This window comes from Carassius gibelio, chromosome B3, assembly GCF_023724105.1.
Source record: "Carassius gibelio isolate Cgi1373 ecotype wild population from Czech Republic chromosome B3, carGib1.2-hapl.c, whole genome shotgun sequence".
NCBI lineage: Eukaryota > Metazoa > Chordata > Actinopteri > Cypriniformes > Cyprinidae > Carassius > Carassius gibelio.
The window spans coordinates 15,295,648-15,316,056 of NC_068398.1; the positions used below are offsets into that span (position 1 = coordinate 15,295,648).

The 20,409-nt window shown below is 36.9% G+C and overlaps 1 protein-coding gene across 1 annotated transcript in view; it reads left to right on the forward strand.

The window, feature by feature from the left end:
- The first annotated feature begins 3,950 nt into the window (after nt 1-3,950).
- The window catches only part of LOC127952675 (rho GTPase-activating protein 23-like), a 36,781-nt gene continuing 20,322 nt past the window's right edge, over nt 3,951-20,409 (forward strand). Inside the window, 7 exon segments of the mRNA XM_052551327.1 lie at nt 3,951-4,498; nt 4,501-4,661; nt 11,537-11,734; nt 14,023-14,047; nt 15,421-15,513; nt 17,867-17,945; nt 18,378-18,432. Of these exon segments, the coding sequence (XP_052407287.1) occupies nt 4,414-4,498; nt 4,501-4,661; nt 11,537-11,734; nt 14,023-14,047; nt 15,421-15,513; nt 17,867-17,945; nt 18,378-18,432 (696 nt within the window). The 5' untranslated portion in view covers nt 3,951-4,413.

Below are 20,409 nucleotides of genomic sequence, written 5' to 3' on the forward strand. Positions count from 1 at the left end.
CAGACACAAAAAGAATGGCGATATCTTCGGTTAGCAAATAGGTTAACTTGTTTAAATGTGCCAATGAATAGGTTAAAGGCACAGTCTACTGCGTTTATGTAAACACTCTGGTGCTGCAGTGCTGTCCTCTGTTGGTGGATTATTCTCACTACAACCCGTTGGTTTTGCTTCAGGTCTGCAGCCTGTTGGTCAACGGCTTTGCTGAGGATTACAGCTAAAATTAACCAGCTTAAACTACCAGAGTATTTTTTTTTCCACACACAAAAACATACCCACACACACACACACACACTCAGGAAAGTCAGATTAAAGTGTGTCTAGACTGGGTTCTGCTCTCTAATGCTCTTGGGACCAAATAGTTTTGACATGTCTCCTATTATCTCCTGTCTCGTTTAAACAGCTGATACTCAGTACTCAGTTACACACAAACAGATGTGGCTGTGTTTGATTTGTGCTGTTTGAACTGATTTTAGCTTGGCGCTTGTCATTGCAGCTCTCATTCATTCATTCATACTTTAGTGCCAGTGTGTATGAACGCAGACTGTTTATTTTCATGTGACCAGCAGGGGTCAGACTAAAAAGTGCATGAGTAGGGTGCACGTGTGCTTTTATGAAGATATAGGCATATATGATTTATGTTATGTGGTTATTTTAGCATGAAGCATTTTTTTAGACTTTGTCAGAAGAGAAGCGTGGCCCAGGAGCTGAGTTCCTCTGGTTTTCGAGTATCTGTTCCATCAGCATGTGTTGATAAATGAATCAGCCATGTTTGTGTGAGGATGAAAGGGATCAGCTCATATCAGAGCATGTGCAGATCAAACATCTGCCGCTCACGTAGCTTTCACAGCTCCAGTCTGTTTGAACATGAGGGCTCTACAGTGCTGTTTGTGTTTTTGTAGATAAAGTAGCTCAGAAGAAAAAAAAAGTACAGTATTCCTCAGAAGTGATTCTATAGAGTTCCATGTTATGGATGTACACAGTATCTCTCTCTCTCTCTCTCTCTCTCTCTCTCTCTCTCTCTCTCTCTCTGTGTGTGTGTGTGTGTGTGTGTGTGTGTGTGTGTGTGTGTGTGTGTGTGTGTGTGTGTGTTTTAAACTACTATACGACATTGATGGATATTTATTTGCTGATATTGGATATGTTTTCACCTGTTGTAAGTCATAGATCATCACTAATACACTATACACAATAAAGTGCTATATAAATGCAACATTCAAATAATACAAATATAACAAAAAATACTATCAGTTAATACAGTGTTTAAGTTATAAGGGTATTTAAAATTAAATCCCTCGTTGATTATTTTCAGACATCTTAATTTGATAAAGACATGATTTATATATTGTAAAAAAAAAAAAACTATAAAGAAAAAATTCACACACACACACACACACACACACACACAAAAATAAAAATAATTCACAACATTTTTTTTTTTACTCATCATGGCCATGATTTGTTAAAGTAAAAATTAGTATATAATAATAATAATAATAATAATAATAATAATAATAATAAAATCTGTCTAAATTAATTGAAGACCACCAAAAGGTTAAGAAAATATATTTGAGACAAAGTTGATGCATCTGGTTACATTTTTGGGGGGTTTTGTTTTTCTTGGCTTTTAAAAAAAACTAACCACATAGCAATAAAAATGTTCTTCTGGAATTGTTGACATGCAAATGAATGTGGATTGCATAGCTCATAAATTCTTATGGGATAAAAATTTATGTGAAGTAAGTTCATAATTACTTAAAATCACAGACTTTTGTGTTTTGGCAAATATGAGACGGAGATCTCTCTCACTTTTGTTGTTCTGTTTAGTTCCTACAGGGGTGAGGAAAAGGAGGATGAGCTTCAGATTAGACTGCAGGAAGTCTTGATATCCATATTTAATTACTAGAGCTTATGTGTCTTATGTGTCCAACACACCTCAGGCGTGTGTGTCTGTGTGTGTATATATGTGTGTTTCCTCCATTAAAGCTTTCCATGCATGCTTTTAATAATAACTCAAAAGGATATTTAAGGTCATAAGTATATTTTGTGTGTGTAAACAGAAAATATGAGGCATTTCTATGATTCTGAATGACTTAATCTTCAGTCTATTCATGACAGCTTCACCTGGCGTGGTAAACCGGGTGTCTTGTGCTGCACGTATTGTTGTGTACTTATTCTGACTGTATGTTGTCGTGCCGGTACACGTCTAACAGTGCGGCAGGTGAAACCAGTCCATCCTCATTTGTAACGGATCTCAGGTGTGTGTTGTGGAGTTGAATGAGAAGGAAATGCCTGCGTCTCTTTCTTTCTCGCACACACACCAGAGACCTGTCGGTTGGGTGAGATTTTCCCCAGATGTGTGTGTGCTAGTGTCAATAATATGTGACCCAATAGATGATCTGCTACAGTGCGTGTCTTGTGTTGTGTTTGTGTGTTGTTTTATAGCAGCTGTTTTAGTCTGGTTCAGAGAGCAGCTGCAGTGAGGTGCCTGGCACCCTGTGTTTTTGTCTGCCATTCTGGGTTTTTCTCTGTCTTTTGGTTTTTCTTTCCCATAGTGGTCATTCCTTTATTTGTGCTTTTTTTAGTTAGAAGCTATATGCACTCTTTTTCTGTCCTTTTAAGACTTTTTAGGCTCATTGTGTTTGCCAACAGAGCCATTATTTAGTTCTTTCTCTGAGGGGACTTTTTGAGACAGGGTTTTTTTTTTTTTTTGCCCTGCTCTGTTGATTTGTGTTTCACACACAGTCGAATGGTCTTTCAGAGCCGCTGGGGACTCTGGCAGGTTTCAGCGGAGCCACAACATGCTGTTGGACTACATGGACTTTTTTAGTACTGTCTGATGGCTTCAGACTTCTTCTTTTCATTTATTTTGCTTGATGGAACAAAGGATTGTGTGACAAAGATGAAAATGAAATGAAAAGATTAGATGATGCAGAAATGGGAGAGCTCTGAGGGGTAAAAGGCAAAAGTTTTTCTGTGGCAGACGGTAATGAGGGCTGATGGAAGAGACTGTAGAGATAACTGTGATAAAGACAGAAAAGGAGCCAGGGGGATAGAGATGGCAATAAGAAAATGAAGCCTTAGCCTATGGTGTTGGTTTGAGTAAGTTTAATTACATATCGGAAGGATTTTATTTTAACCCTTGTAAGCTTTTTGGTCATTTTTGGCTGATTTCTTTTAAACTGGGTTAATATTTAAAAAATTTAATAAAAAATAACAATAGAAAAAAGAGGATTAGATAAGTCTAAGTCAATAAAAAAGTCACCTTGTCAATTAAAAAAAAAAAAAAAAAGTTAAGAAGGGTTAAAAAAATATATTGCTAAAAATTAGTTGCAGTTTGTATTAGAGGGCGGGGCATTCTCATTCTAGGGAGCATTTGATTGGATGGAATGCTGTGCGGTGCAGGATGAGTCATTAGGATTTATACTGAATGTTCCGAAAGAAAAAGAATGCAAATTTTGAGTCAATTTATTAGGTGTAAACTGGCTTGAACATGACCTCAAAGGTTGACATTGATTTTGTGGGTTATTTTAAAAGAGTAGGCATATGCAAGTGAGATCAAGAATAGCTAACTGTTGAGCAGCAAATAGATACAGGCAGCAAGAAGTGATAGAGGGAAAGGCACCTGAATGAAAGAGAGAGAGAGAGAGAGAGAGAGCAAAAGAAAAGTAGGAGGGCCGGGCTACTCATAGTGACTGAGAGCCAGAGTTTAGAGTTTGTCAGGAGATGACAGAGTGGGGAGAGAGAAGGACTGAATGAACTGAATGGTTTAAAAAATGAAGGAATAGAAGAAAAAAAAAGACTGAAGCAAAGAAAGAGGAGGAAAACTGATGCGTAAAAACTTGGATTTAATTTATTTTTCCATCCTGCAGCCGGCTTCCCTGGATCTACATCTTGCCAGCACTGCCACGTGCTCGCACACACACACACACACACACACACACACACACACACACACACACACACACACACACTCACACACACACACACACACACACTTCTGGGTCTGCCAGACAGGGGTATGTGGCCACATCCTGGATCACTCTCATCTCTGGAAATGCCTCTGTGGTCGTAACACTCGTCTGTGTGCGTGTGCGTGAGCATGGGAGGTGTGGAGTTCACCGGTGTGATATGGAACTATCAGTTTAACTCCGGAATCCTTTAAGAAGTCTCACCAGCATGGATTAACAAAATATGAGGAGATTTGGGCATGTTCAAAAGAATCTGGAATTTCTCCTCTCTTTGGGAGAGAACAGACACATCTTTAAGCTGACTTATAGTTTTTAACTTTTCCCTATATCTGGTTATCAGATTTTTTTTTATTTTTTGCCATATAGAAAGGTCTTAATGGTTCCTTTGTGATTGCGACTCGTCTTTTTGTGAGCCCTTGCACACTCCCGTGTGTGTTGATGTGTGATGTGGTCAGCGGGTCAGGTGCCGTTGGCGATGCCTGCTGTGTGCCCGCGTGTATGGGGTAAGGAGTGGTGTTTTCAGGATGTGGTAGAGTGGACTGCAGCTCTCCAGAACCTCGCTGTATCTGGGTGGCGGTTTTATACGGGGATACACCACAAATAAATGTTTCCAACCTCCAAAATGACACGATTGAAAGCACAAATGGCATCAATGCCAGCAGAGCACTGCCGAGACCCTCACAGACCTGCAGGGTAAGCTGTTTTTTATGTATGTATGTGTGTGTGTGTGTGTGTGTGTGGAGAAAATGAGACTTATAGCATAATCTATTGGTTAAAATGCTTTTGAAAGACCTTTATATTTATTTATTTATTCATCACTTTGGTCAGAAATTAAACTAGGCAAAAATGCCACTGAAAGTAATTTATGTAAAAATAAATACATCATTTATTTATGTATAAATACATAAAAAAGCCCAAAATGCATTATGCATTACATTATATTATTTACAGTAGCATTATATTTTAACATTTGATATATTTTTATATGGTTATTTAAGTATTATATTAAATGTATTATATGTATTAGAATATTCTGTTATATTAGGTGTATAAATATTAAGTATTTAAATTGTGTGTGACTTTACAAGGGTAAAAGGTCTTAAAAACTTTTCTGAGAATGTGCTTTTTACTTGCATTTACAGTGTGTCTTATCTGAAACAGGAGTTGTGGGAGGTCAGATACACTAATTAGAAAGTAAAGGCACCAGATAAGGGGTTATAAAAGTCCTTCAGGTGACGGTGTATGTTTGTGTGTGTGTTAAACTGATTGGTTGGTGTGGTTTTGCTTTAAGCGCCTAGATTATAGGATATAGTTAGGGAATGTCTAGCTCTGTTGTGTATATAGGAGTCTGTTTGTGTCTGAGATTGTCCTGTCATGTGATCACACACTTTAAGATATTCATAAGACATATTCCCAGGCATGTGAGGATGGAATAGTGTGGAATGGGATGGCATATTCTTCCGAATTTTACGTGTAGACAGCTGTCGGCCAGACGCATGCTCATATGAGACGCTAACCCAAACCAAAGTCAACCACTTTCAACTGTGTGTGGTCGAGCTGCTCCTTCAGTTGGGTTAACTGCTCCATGTCCCCCTAAAAAAGCAAACTAAACCTCATGTTTGAACAACCATCATAATCCATTCGGAGATGAAGCCTTTCATTTTTTCCCATCGCAGAAAAGGAAAATGTCTCTAGAAGGACAGACTCTGATCTGCTAATAAAGGCGAGGAGCCATGTTGTTTCAATCAGAACCGCCGGTATTTAAATGAAGCTGCTTGGGTTGGTTCAGATTTACTGTAGGACTTAATGCTCCGGTTTTCTTGTTCAGTCGTTCAGCTGTGTGTTTCTCTTGGGTTGACAGAAGGTTGCCTGGTGGTGACCTTTAGCAAGGCTGTGTTAAAATACACAGCGCTGGATATGTGCACTATAGGATTATTAAACGTTTTGTCAGGATGCACTCTAGAGGATACACTCCACATTTTATGTGAATCAAACAAATGACTGGGGATAAATAATAAAATTCAAAATTGATGGGACAGGAATTTTAATGCTAATCTCTGTTATAATTTATGTGTAAACTTGCCTATATGCGCCAACTTGTGGGCGATTGATCCTTCACAAAGAGGTGGATTGACGGGCGATCTGACCACTCATAATGCCAAATCCGCCATTTTGTTCGACGAACAAATCAGACAGGAGAGTTAGAACGTCGGTGGACTTAAATTTGGAAAATTGTACTGGGGTCTTTCTGCAGCTGAAATACAATACAAGCGCTACAGTGATCTGTCACGACACATTAATGAGCCACAAAATGGTATTTAATGTTTGATTTTTGTAAAAACAAAGTGAAAAAAGACAACATTTGAAAGCTGAGACCTTGTTTCATACCAGATGGTACCTGCTGTCCATGTTTTCAGTGTCCTCTCTGCTCCGAAATGTATTTTTTACTGCAAGATTTGTAATGTTAGAGCGTCATGGCTTGTCAGACATAGCAACAGTAACAGTAAGGAGGATGTTTTTTTTTTTGCAAAGGGTCAATTGTCATAGAATTTGGTACATAGTCTCATTAAGACTATCTGCATATGCACACCAAATTTCATAAAGATCAACCATTTACTATTGGAAATAATTGGCTTCAAAATTTTTGGAATTATAAACTTCTATCTGACATTTTTGTCAAAATGGAGTTATTCGCATATTCTTATTCTGTGACTATTTACATTATATGATATTTTTTTTTGTAAGCTGTGTACATTTTGGGACTTTTTTAGAAAACAAAAAAGGGTTATATGTACAGAAGTATATAAACTGCTAAAATTTTGAAGCCCAATATCTCAAAAGTGCTCATATGCAGATAGAACCTTATAATTCCAAGGCGGTGATTTGACTACATTGAACTAAACTGAGTAAATGATCAGAATGTCAGTTCAAATACATTTGCTGCTTGAACCCCTAACAGGTAGGTAGTCAGTTGGCAGTCATGACCCAAAGTGACTTATTGTATGCTTAAGCACAATCCCCCTGGATCAACATGGGTTTAGATGACTTGCTCGAGGGCACAACAGTGAAAGCTCATGTATCACATTTGAACCTATAACCTTTCAGTCACCAATTCACATCTTTAGCCACTACGACATACCACTCAACTTTTACAATACTGTAAAATTAGCTTATTTTAATCAGCAATATTGTTAACTAAATCTGTTATTTAATGAAATTATTCATTTGAAATGTTGACTTGGTAGCGAACTGAAATAATTTGAATTTGAAGCAAGTTTAAATTGATATGCTTTAAAATGAAGAAACAAAGAAAAATGGCAAAAACAAGAAAATGAATAAAAAAAACTGATGTAAAAATAAAAGCTAATTACAAATAAAACAAAAAAAACAACAACTATAAAGCTATAAAACTATAAAGATGTCTGATTCTAAAGGTCATGCTGTGATATGCGCCACTGTGTCCGTTTAGTACATTGAATTGTCATTATATGGTTCAATTATGTCGAGTATAAACAATGTCTATTTGATATTAAAATGATGTTGATATTGAAGTCACTCTGCTGGATACAAGTACATTCATTCATATTCCCTGCAGTTCTGTTTATTTTTTTTATCCTGGATTGAAACATTGCTATAAGGGTGGAAAATCCTGTTTAACGGAGCTCCAGCGGAACTGAAAGAGCTGACAGACAGGTTTAAACACACATACACACCTCTCCTTAGTTGTGTGTGTGTGTTGCAGTCATAGGGCAGGGTGTCAGGGATTAAACACTCAACATTAATTACGCTCAACTTTTCAGCAGGATCACACACTCAGCTGTTTGCAGTGTATTGTTTCTGGCGACTGCCTTTTGAGTGTGTGTGTGTGTGTGTGTGTAAGCATAGCCTGCCAACTTAGAGGACTGGAGACATAATAAAACACTCATCAGATTAGGTATTTTGAGGGCATTTAGCAATATACATTCTTAAGTCAATGTCCACATTTAGTTTCCCATTCTTTCCCTGATTTATGACCAAATTAACCTGAATCAACACTAGAAACACGTCAACCTCTAAGAAAAATGTGTCGGGTGTGTGCTAACCCATCATCAGCTGGCCATAAACTATGACCTCAACCCAACTGTTGGGCTGAATGAAGTTTGGATGTTGAACAGAAGTCATAAGTGCATATTTCTAGTGCACAACACTATTGTGATTATTATTATTTTTTGTAGATTTATATTTGGCAGTTTGCTGGGATTCGAAATCAGGACTCTCATAACTCAAAGGTGTTATATGTTGGTGCACTGCCCACTAGGTTACCGGCGCCAACACTACTATGATTTCAACTATATTTGCATATTAATTTGGCTGATGCCTAGTTAGACAGACAAATGCAAATATGTGTGTGTGTGTGTTTGTGTATATATATATTCAGAAAAAATATTGAATTGGATTTTATTTGTATGTTTTTGGTTATCAGTTTAATTTTAATATAAGTTTTTGATTTATATATATATAACAAAAACTTCAATTGAAATTAAACTAAAAACATAAAAATAAAGCCCAATTCAATTTATATATATATATATATATATATGTACGTGTATGTGTATGTGTGTGTGTGTGTGTGTACAGATTCTTATTAAAATTTATTTGAGAGAAAATTTATTTTGCATACCTGGGTGTTTAAGCAAACATAAGAAAGAATTTGTGATTTTCATGCATAATGCATGAAAATACAGCAGTGCATGAAAAAAAAAATCAAGATACAATCTCTGAAAAGAAATGTTAATGTTTTCAATAATGTCAATCGTTCACATATTTTTGCTGGAAAATGAGACTTTTTCTCCATTTAAGATCTGATATGAAGGACATTGTTGTGTACCACTGGATCTATGGACATCTGACTTGCATCATGTCACTTAACTCCTCAAAAGCTTTTGATCTAATGGGAATGTAGTAAGAGTTCTTGGAAGTCTCTCTGACGTCAAACAGATGACTTGTTTGAGTGCTTGGTTTCCTTGGAGATTCACGTTTTCAGTCCATTAGAATGTTAGTGATGAAGAAACAGACATGACCAGAACAGAATCAAAAGTTTAATGCTTTAAATGGATGGACATTGGTGGACCATAAGGTGACCAGCATGTGTTTTTGTGTACACTTGTGTGTTTTTTGGGGGGTAATAACAGGGTTTGGTATTCTCAGTGCTGGGAGGAACCTTGTGGTCGAAACCTGCGTGTTGGAGCCTGTTGGAGACTGAGCTCTCCCTCTCTTTCTCTTTCTAAAGCTAGCCTCTCCGTCTCTGTCTGTACATGTCCTGGCTTAACAGTAAATGTTAAGGAATTCACACATGCCCCTGTACATTCATCCTGTCACTTACACAGCCTTATTGTGTCTTTCACTTTTATTTGTCTTCGTCTAATCCATTGAGCAGGCCCACGCGTGCATGAACTGCAGAAAACTCCCAAGAATTTAAGTGGAGAAAGACAAGAAATTTAATGCAAGATGACAACGAGCCTTAATATCTTTGCAATATCTATGCAAATTAGCTTCTCAAGTAAATGTATCATTTTTTTAAGGAAACCTTGAATTCCTTGCGTTTATTAAATATTTTAGCTTTTTTTTTTCAGCCACCTTAGCTCTATTTCATGTGAGGTGATTAGTTCCATTCTACAGATTTTTTTTTTCTCCAAAAAAATCACTGCAAATTTTGTCTATTTTCTGTTTATTTTAAAATACTGACAGGGATAATTCACCTGAAAGTGTTGTTCCTGTACACATTTCTTGCATCAAACTGAAGTAGAAAATTGGAAGTTTAACTGAATATTCTTGTTGCTTTTCTCCATGTAATGAATGTGAATAAGAACCAGAGCCTGTCAAGCTCTAAAACACCAAAAAAGAGAACAATAAAAGTGTTGTATAAGTAGTTTGGTATCCACTGAAAATCATTACCCTCCTTTTTATTATATGGAAAAGAGAAGCTTTGGCTTAAATTTCCCTTTTTGTTTTACGGAAGAAAGAGCGTCATACAGCTTTTGAAAGACATAAGGGTGAATAAATGAGCTATCCCTTAACAGAAGAAATGGAAACTAAATCAAAAGCATCATTCCACACAATATGTGGGGCTGTTTAAAAGGAGCATTTGTCTATATGTGTGTGATTATGCGTGCTAGTTGGTAAGAATGCAAGTGAAAGAGAGAAGGTTCAGACATGAGCACAGCCAAATGAAAACAGCGTGTGAGACAGAAATAGTGTGAGAAGCAGAGAGGGGGTGAGACTGCGGTCAGAGTCAGGACCGCTGGATTACAGAGTATGACTTCTGCTCAGTGCAGAGAGATGTGAGGAGGAACGGGCGAAGAGTAGACATTTGAGAAGTACGTGTCTGCTTTATATAAAATGAGTTGCCAAATAAATAAAAAAATTCCCTTGTTTTTGGCACCATTCTTAGGGAACTTCCTGCCCTAACTGGACTTCCTGTTATAGTGAAACCACAGGGCTGGTGAAGTTGTTGGTTTTAGGTTGAAGAGAAAAGAGGTATTTTTTTTTTTGCAAGATGTGGGGAATGATGATGTCACCTTTCAAATAAAACACCACTACACGTCTGCGGCCTGTTTTGTCCCAGTACTCAGGCGTCAATGGGACTCTTTAGAGAATTGATGTATTAAATACTTATTTGGAGAACCAACGCGAATAAAATTAAGATTAAGGGTGTAGGGTGTCTTGTTTGATTCTACTGAATCGAACTCAAGTTCCTTTTCCCCCTTTGGTGTGGATCTTTTAAACAGGTGTGAATACAGCAATTGTACTCGGGTGCGGATCAAACACCTGTACCGAGACCCAGCTGAAGAGGTGGTCTCGGTCCTCTTCCGAACAAACTCTGGTACAGTTGAATGGATGAACCAATGAATGAATCCTCTTGGCACACGTGTGGTTTTGTTTACAGTTTTTGGTTCACTTGCAAAAAGGACAGTGTGAAAGCAAACCGCACCAAAAAAATAAATAAAAAAATCAACATTTTATTTGGTCCAGACCAAAGCAAGTAAACTAGCGGACTTTCCTGGTGTGAATACACCCTAAATCGAAAATTCGTTTTTTTTTATTATTTTTTTTATTATCCTTTCTTTTTTTGTAGTAGTAATCCCTGGCCTTTATTCTTACTAATCTACTAAATAATGTTCCTGTTAGTGGCTTCTAAGAATTCCTTAGAGAATGTTGACATCATAAAAATGACATCATGTCTCCCAAATGTGGAGAGATGTTTCCCATTCCCAACCCCCTTTCAGTTACTTTTCCTCACATGCCCACGTCTTGTTTGCACAGGTGGCGAAAGTAGACTGACAGATCCAAAACAGTTGGGATGGTCATTTAGAACAACAGGGTGTTATTTCTTGCAATTATCTGCCAAGAGTATTCTCCAATTATCACATTAAACGTGACTTATTTGTCAACACAGAAGCATTTCATTTGCATTAGATGCAGTGTTCTGTGTGACATGTTATCCCATTGAAATAATAGTTTGGGACTAAATGAGGGACTGAAGGAATGGGGAATGTCTAATTACAGCTTTTTCTCTGTGTTTCCTCCAGGCAAAGGGGCGGAGAGATAGGACCTCTTCATCCAGTGAGAACCCTCGGCCGGTGGTCAGGAGCGGGGCAGATGGGTTGGGCGTGTCCTGGCAGGGTCCACGTACACTGGTGCTCCATAAGAACTCTCAGGGCTTTGGCTTCACATTACGTCACTTCATCGTTTACCCGCCAGAGTCCGCCCTGCACACCAGTCTCAAGGTGAGGATTTCTGCCAACTATCACAGAATCGGGCAACAAAATGTGCACAGCTCTGACTTACAGCACAGTCAGTTAACAGCTGAAATAAAACATCCGTGTCTTTCAACTACAAAGAGTAAGTTGTGCTCTAGGCCTGTGCATTAGGCTTTAAAGGACATTTATCTGTAAAAAAAGCAGTTTTTTGGAACTCATTAATGGTATCAGTCTCTAAAATGCCTTTTGTTTTAAGGGTACATACAAGCAATAGTTGGTCCACCTAGAACTTCACCTCACAGAGAGCCAGAGTGGAATCATTTTTCCTTTACCTAATTTTTCTAAAGAGAAGAGGAGGAAGAGAGGACTAAATAAACATTTTGTTCATCATAATTCATCATAATTAGAGCCAAAATATACAGTGATTATACATGGAAAGCCGTGAGATATCTATAGATATCGATCTATCTATCTATATCTATCTAGAGATATCCGAGAGAGTTTGTTCTGTTCACTATGTTAAATGTGAATATATGCAATTAACTTCCTTTTCTTTTTTATCTTATCTGACACTTTTTGTTGATGTAATTTTATATGATCAACTTGATTCAGTCATATTTAGTAATATTTTTTACTTCTATAAAACCAATTTACATTGTTGCTGCACAGAATTGTTTTGAAATGTAGGCCTATAGAAAAAGCCTGAGACAAAGTATCTTTATCAGTTATATACTTTATAAATGGACATACACTATAATTTGAATGTTTGGGGTCAGTGAGATTTTTTTTTTTTTTTTTTTTTTTTTTTAAAGAAATTAACATTTTTAAGTGAATACTGGAGTAATAATGCAAAAAAAAATCAGTTTTGCATCACAGGAATAAATTAATTTTTAAAATACATTCAAATAGAAAAATTATTTTTCACAATATTACCATTAGCTGTATTTTTTATCAAACAAATGCAGTTTCATTGAGAAAAAGAGACATCAATAAATGGATAAATAAATATTGCCAACCCCGGTAGTATATTTTATTTCCGTATTTTATTTAGAACGGGCTACAGAAGTTTAAACTGTGTGTGTGTGTGTGTGTGTGTGTGTGTATACATGATGTTGGAGAAACAAAGCCCCATTAACACTGGATATGGCATCTCTTCTCTGAGAAGCTGCTGTTTGCTTTCCTACTCAAAGGGCCTATTTTGTGTTTAACTGGTACCACACGCGCTCTGGGCTGGTCCGGGCCGTACCAGGGCTGCTGGGACAATGAGTTCTGGTCCATTCACTGTTCCCAGTGTCCACGTGTTCACATGACTGTGTGGCACCCTCCATCTGTCACCCCACCACATGTCGACTTTCTTTTTGATCTGTGGGTTGAATGTTGATTATAAATCTTAAAGTTGTGGTCACTGTCTGTCACTCTCTACCCATCTGTTTGCCCCTCTGTCTGTCTTTCTCCCGGGACGGCAAAGCCTCAGTATTGTGTGAGTTTGTTAGGAATGAGCCCAGTCAGCGCAGACTAAACACTGGGCTGACCACTTTAAACTGCCTGATCAGCGTTGTGTGTATGTGTGTGTGGGATTTCAGCCTCTGGTTTGCAGTCTGGTTATTTTGTGAAGGCTGTGCATGTGTTATCTAAACTGTGTGTGTTGTAAATAAGACGCAGAGTGAATATTATAAAGACTATGTCATTTCCTGCCCAGATGGAAAGATTTATGTTGTTTCGGCTCTTGTTCTTGCAGAGATGTGTTTTATGTGTGTTGGTGGCTAAAAGCAGCTCATTCACTGCTAAAGTGCTCCCACGTTTCCCAGTGCTGACCTCTAGTGCTGGGACAAATTCAGTGACGATATCAGTTACATGATAGACATCAAACCAATTTACTGTTATAAAAAAAATCTAATAGAAAGTTATTTCCTGTTTTGCTTTTTTGTTGGTCCCTTATATGATGAACTCTGAGGATAACTATTGACTTTTAATTTATGTTGCACACCAAAGACATAGAAGGTATAATTCACCCAAAAATATTGTTCCAAACTTTCTTCTCATGTTTTGCATATTTAAGAACACTCCAAATCTTGGCCACTCTTTTCAATGACAAATAAGCAGTGTAAAAACAATAACTTCAAAAGGCTTGAAGAGCATAATTTATTAAATACTCCAAGACTCCACTGTCATTTCTATTATACGATTAGTGGAGTAAAGTATATAAAAAATTATAATAACTCACTTAAGTATCTAGTAAATGACTAAACCATTAAGTTTAAGGCCATGCAGTAATTTTGCTGTGATCTAACTGTCTTCTTCTTGTTTCCTGTTAGGATGAAGAGAATGGGAATGGAAAGGGTGAGTCTAACTTTTATATTCCTTTTATGTTCACACACACACACATCATGTGAATTACAGCCATTAAAGCTCATTTCTTATAATTTTTCATTGACTAAGCTTCAAATGACTTGTTTTTCTTCCTCTTGCTTGCATTATCACGTACATTATCATCCGTGACTGATCTGAGATGAATTAGCGGCAGAAGCAATATCAAGGGAAACAGATGTTTGTTGCATGGCGCCTCCTAGAGCAAGTTTCCATTCTTGCACAATCAATGAGGCCATCTGCAGGCAAATCAGTCTAGTTTAAGCAGGGTTACAGGAAGGAGCATGATTGATATTAGTTATGTGCCATATAATTTGCAAGTTCTGACATATGAAAATGTTTCCTTATTTCCATAAAAAAGATATCATGTCACAGTACTTGTACATGGAAAAAAGATGCAAATCCAGATCTAAAGTGAGAAAGTTGAGTCCTAATGTCTTATTGTGTTTTACATATTTGTCATAATGACATACTACTGGATCCCAGGCAGTTATAACGCAAGTAAAATCCAATGAATGATACAGTGGTGCACAAGCAAACACACGCATCTACACACAGTCCACACACACTGTAGCTTCAGATCAGAGATTTGTGTAAGAGCTGAGTGTGACAGATCATCTGATGATATAAGACCAGTACTGATGCTACAGTGAAGGCCCACAGTTCCCGTATCACTTTATGTGTTACTACCTCATCCTGTTTGTAGACTGTTACCATCTGTCCTCATCTTATCATGCCATCATGATACACTGGATTCCACAGTGCCAGCCTAAACATCTGTGGATGTGTGCACTTGTGTGTCTGTACAGTGAGCTCCAAAAGCCCACCAGTGAAACGATTCTATTTGGAATATTCATCATTTAAAAATTTGTTTCATTACAAATTCTGAAATGATAAATCAGCATTTTTAAACGTTAACCTGAATGTCAAACTGTCTTATTATATTCAGTATAACATGTTTGGTTTAATGACAGGAGCACAAGTTTGTGTCCAACCTTATGATTTGTATTTTAGTTTTTCTTTGCTTTTTTTGAGCCTGATTAATAATGAACAGTTAAAAAAATTTTTAATGATTGAAAATGATGTCCAGCATGACTTGAAATGATCCAAAGAGCTTATTGAGCTTCAGTGGAGGAAGAACATCTGACATTCGCCTGTCACTAATTTATATGACCTAGAAACAGTGCAGAACATATATATTTAAATATTTAATAGATTGTTCTAAATATTTAATAGATAATATGCAAGTTTGAATTAGATTTTCAATCCTCGATTTTCAATATGTCATTTCAGTTTTTCCCCTTCTTTCCAAACTATGAAGTATATTTTATGTGTGTTTGATGCAGGGCTCCATCGGGGTCGTCTGGAGCCCATGGACACCATCTTCGTTAAGAATGTGAGGGAGAATGGCCCCGCCCACCAGGCTGGATTGTGTCCAGGTAAAAGAGTGTGATGATGTGTTCATAGAAACCACATGGCCTCAGCCTAAATGTATGATGCAATACATTTTAATTTGAATGAATGGCTGTTAATATTTCTGTTCAGACTGATACGAACATTTACATGCCTCGATCTGACAGAGAGAGCTTCTCATTTCCATCAAACTGCAAAGAAAACTAACCAACCAATAAGATTACCGTTTTTGGTCCCATGCCCATATACAGTAGGTCAGTGGCTGACCTGCTGTCAGAGAGTGGATTTGCATTGTCATTCATCCCATCTGCAGCTTTTTATGCATTGATCTGAATAGACAAATTGCATATGAGTTTTTAATTGACTCAAAAGTCACAGTTTTTGACATTAATCATTTCACGCTCATTCTAGTGAAGTCAGCTAGATGGTGCAACCCTTAATACACACAACCCTGAAATTCAATGGGAAGTTGAGTCAACTCATGGTTTCATTCCTGGAAACGTTTTTAATTCATACTGTTCACGTGTACAATTTATGACTGTTTGCTGTATGTGTGTACATGCTAAACAGTTTTAGCTTCGATTATACCCACCTCAGTGCACTCATATGTGATCTCTTGTTATGACATTACCCACTTAACTCGATAGTAGTCTGTCTCTTCTTTAGAGCCTGTCACAGACTTACAGGAATGTGTCTCTGCACTTTTAATATGTCATGCTTCCTGTGACTAATCATGTCATCTGACTGCCATGGACGGTCCACTGTGCCCTCACTGCATTCAGACTTTCTTCTGTTGGTTTCTATGAATGGAATAAATCTGACCCTGAGAGAGAAACTGATACAGAGCAGTATATCTGTTTGGTGAATTATGGTTTGTTATTCATATACAACACTGTCAGCGTGACAGAAGGTGATTCATTATCTCTTGCTTGTGTGTGTGTGTGTCACATGGCAGCTTCCTGGTCAGGAAAAAGTCATTGAGTTAAATGAAGGCATGCCTCCTTAGCTGTACAATACAATGCAGGATAGTAGTATATATACCATATTTTTTGCCAGTATGCTACCATACACATATGGTTAAAATAGCCTTGTTAATTTAAGACATATTAAATAGGAATATCACAGACTCTTGGTATTTAATGTGATCATCTTGATGTAAAATCAATGGAATGTATCAGATTTGTTACATGGAGCTCAGAGTAGCTGACAGCATAATCGGATACTATTTCATAAACAAAACATGATGAATGTTCCAATTTCTTTTGAAATAGTATTTTATTAGTAGAGTTTTCCGTGGAACCCGGTGCAACAGATCATGCACTGCCTCTGATGAATGTACTGTATTTTAATATGACTGAATAGAAGGTTCAGCCTTCATTGACTCTTCTGACAAACCGCCGCTGGGGGAGATGATCCCATAACCTAACCCTGACATGAACCCAAAACACACCAGAGAACCAAAGCAAACAGAGTGAACACATGGAACGAGTCTACTTAATCTTTATTATTTGAGCAGGATGCTCATGATCACTCACTCACACTATGTAAAGAATGTTAACAACACGAAACCTTGTTGTGAAATCAATAGTTAATGGAAAAATATATGTAATTGTGTAATATTATATAATATTGTACATTTGTGTGAATGAAACAAATAGCAGAAAAATACACGATTGTTCAAAGGTTTGGGGATGGTAAGAATTTTTTATGCTTTTGAAAATATTATCTTATTGCTCACTAAGGCTTCATTTATGTAATCAAAAATACAGTATAAATAGTAAAAAAAAGTGAAATATTATTACAGTTTAAAATAATTGTTTTCTACATTATTATATTTTGAATTGTAATTTAGTGCTGTGATGCATAGCTGAATTTTCAGCATTATTAGCCCAGTCTTCAGTGTCATGTGATCTTTCAGAAATCATTCTAATATGATGATTTTCTGCTCAAGGAGCATGTATTGTTATTATCAATGTTAGAAACAGTCATGCTGTATTTGTAGAAATCATGATTCATTTTTTCAGGATTTCTGATAAATAGAACACTTCATATTCATTATGGTTTTACTGTTACTTTTGATCAATTTATTGCATCATGATCATGAAAAAGAAACAAGAAAAACTTACTGACCCAAATGTTTAAACTGTAATGTATATGCTACTTTGTGTATATTGTTGACTTCCAGTGTAATAAGTGACTTACAATAATATTAATGTTTCTGCAAAATTACTTCCAGTATAATATCAGTTATAGGAATACATTTCTGGTTGAGTCTTATTAATGGGGCTGTGCACATCATACAAAAAAGATTGGGAAACCCTGCTCCCAATTTTTTGTCATGTACAATAAGTGTGTTATTTTGTGTGTGTGTGTTCGCAGGAGACAGGCTGGTTAAAGTGAATGGAGAGAGTGTGCTGGGCAAGACATACTCGCAGGTCATTGCACTGATTCAGAACAGGTGAGCTTTCTAAAGTCAAACAGCGTCTTTTCAAAAGCACTTTGTTACATGAGCTGATTCAAATGAGGTCTTCTACAGCTCCAAATATATCATGGGATGTAAATGTAGATCAAGATGTTTGGATTGTTGAGTTAAAAGTTGAAGGAGCAGAACCTAACTAAACATTTTCACATGAGTCTTGTTCATGTGGAATTTGTGACACATGTTTTACGTAACAGAATGACCTCAGGCAGTGTTTGCTGTCTGGACGATTATGTGCATTACTTAAAAAGGTTACTCCTGACCTCAGTGTAAAGGTTGTCTTTGTGCTCAACCCAAATCACAACCCAAAACCTTTAATGGAGAGTTTGTTCCATTGTCACTTGAAGTCCTGTAGAAACATACTCCTGTTGAATCTCATGCTCTCCTGGTGTTTATGTCTTCTCTTTGCAGTGAGAGTGTACTGGAGCTCTCCATCATGCCAAAGGATGAAGACGTGCTGCAGCTGGTAAGTGTACGTTTCTGCATTTTTGCCACACTTTGCCACTCTTTCTGTCTCAGACACTCACTAATATGTGCACATTTATCTGGTTGTCTTAAGAAGTGCATGCCTTTATTTTATTCTATTCTATTCTATTCTATTCTATTCTATTCTATTCATAGTCCAGTGTCAGGTGTCCTTATACATTTTTATGATATCTATTTAACCTGTCCTGCTTTTTGTTTAAAAATCTGGGAATTTTAGTCTATAGTTTTAGCCAATTAAAACAGTCACATTTTACACTGATCATGATTGTTGTCATCATTTCTTCAGAACTATTTCACTTTTACCAATAAGCAAACAAATCAAGAGCATCAACTTATGCACATGGTTTATTTTACCTCATCTAGTTTTCAGATTTTTTTTAAAATATGATCATAAAAAAGTTTATCTCAAAAGCTAAGTCAGTGATATTCCTAGAAAGACTTTGTATTGGTGCACAGAGGTTGCATATGTGCATTGATTTAACAGCCCAATTGCTTAAAATATAGTCGAGCTCCATGTTTGGATTTAGTTTGTCACTGAGAAGGGTTGATGGAAGATTTAGTTGCAGCAAACAGCTGGAACAACTGTGTGAAGGATCACAGACTGGCTGCATTACTCTTTCGTTTGAGCAGAATATCTCAATGAATATTGCTAAACCCCAATTTATATGTTTGTTGATGTTTTCAGCTCATCAGCTCTTTTTCCATAGTGTAAGAGAGAGCTTGTGTGAATGGTTGCCAGGTTGCGAAGATGAAATAAAACACAGTGAAGATAATGTGTCCTTTTAAGATAGTATTTCATAGGGGTATTTAAACTTTTGATATCTGGCAACCCCAGGCATGAAAGTTTGTGGAGGTCCATAATTTTTTTCTCCTCTCTTTTGTTGAAGAAAATATAAATGTTAAGAAATGTAGGATATAGAGTGTTTTTATTTTTTTACTAAATTTGAGTCTAATGATATTTCATTTTCATTTCAGTTAGATTTAGATGATGTCAGTGTTGTCTTGCGTTAGTAATAAAAAACAGGTTGTCAGTTTGTATTTTGTTGCTGAAATTAACACTACTAACACAAGCCTTAATGGAAAACAAAGCTATTACATAACATTCTTAATCTTTTGTCTTGTTTTCCAGTAAAACATCCTTAAAATAAGATCAGTTTACTAAATTGTTTAAATTCGGACTTGTTTTGGAAAGAATGATTCATGATTTAGGTTTATCTTTGTTTTAATTAAATTTTAATTAAATTTGTTAAATTAATTAATTTTAATATATGATTAACATATTTGTCATCCGAAGTAAAGCTTGTAAACCCACACACACCCTCACAGGCGTGTACTCATTTCTCACACTTTGAAATAGACACAGAAACTGAGGTTTGACAACACTAATATTTTTCAGTATTCATTATAGAGCAATGTGTGAGTCAGTAGGTTGCTTCAGCGGTGTCTTTGAAGCATTTCCAAACAAGAAATCAATAATCAGTTATGTTGCTAGCATGCAGATGGTCACATAATTACCAAACAAATAGTCACAAACACATATGCATTCTTTCACACAAACATTCCCACTCGCATATTTTATTCAGTGCACAAATTACCCAGTTGCCCACATGATCAGACATGCAACTCACTAAAGGCGAAGAGAAACCTTTATGCACTTGTGTGACACATACAGACACATGCTTTATACACACTCGAATGAATCTCTGTACTAGGGCACTCAAACTAAACAAATTACGCATATAGCCTCCCAAGAGACCCCACTCCTCTATTTCCCCCCCATGTCTACTTCTCCTTCTCTCTGTCTCTCTACACGCCCCTCCTTACACCAGCATCATCTACATTCCAAAGATGACATCATCAGTTATGTAGCCCCTCCCACACTCCCACAGGGTGGAGAGGGAGAGAGAGAGAGAGAGAGAGAGAGAAAGGAGTGAGTTCAAGAGCATTGGGTTGGGTA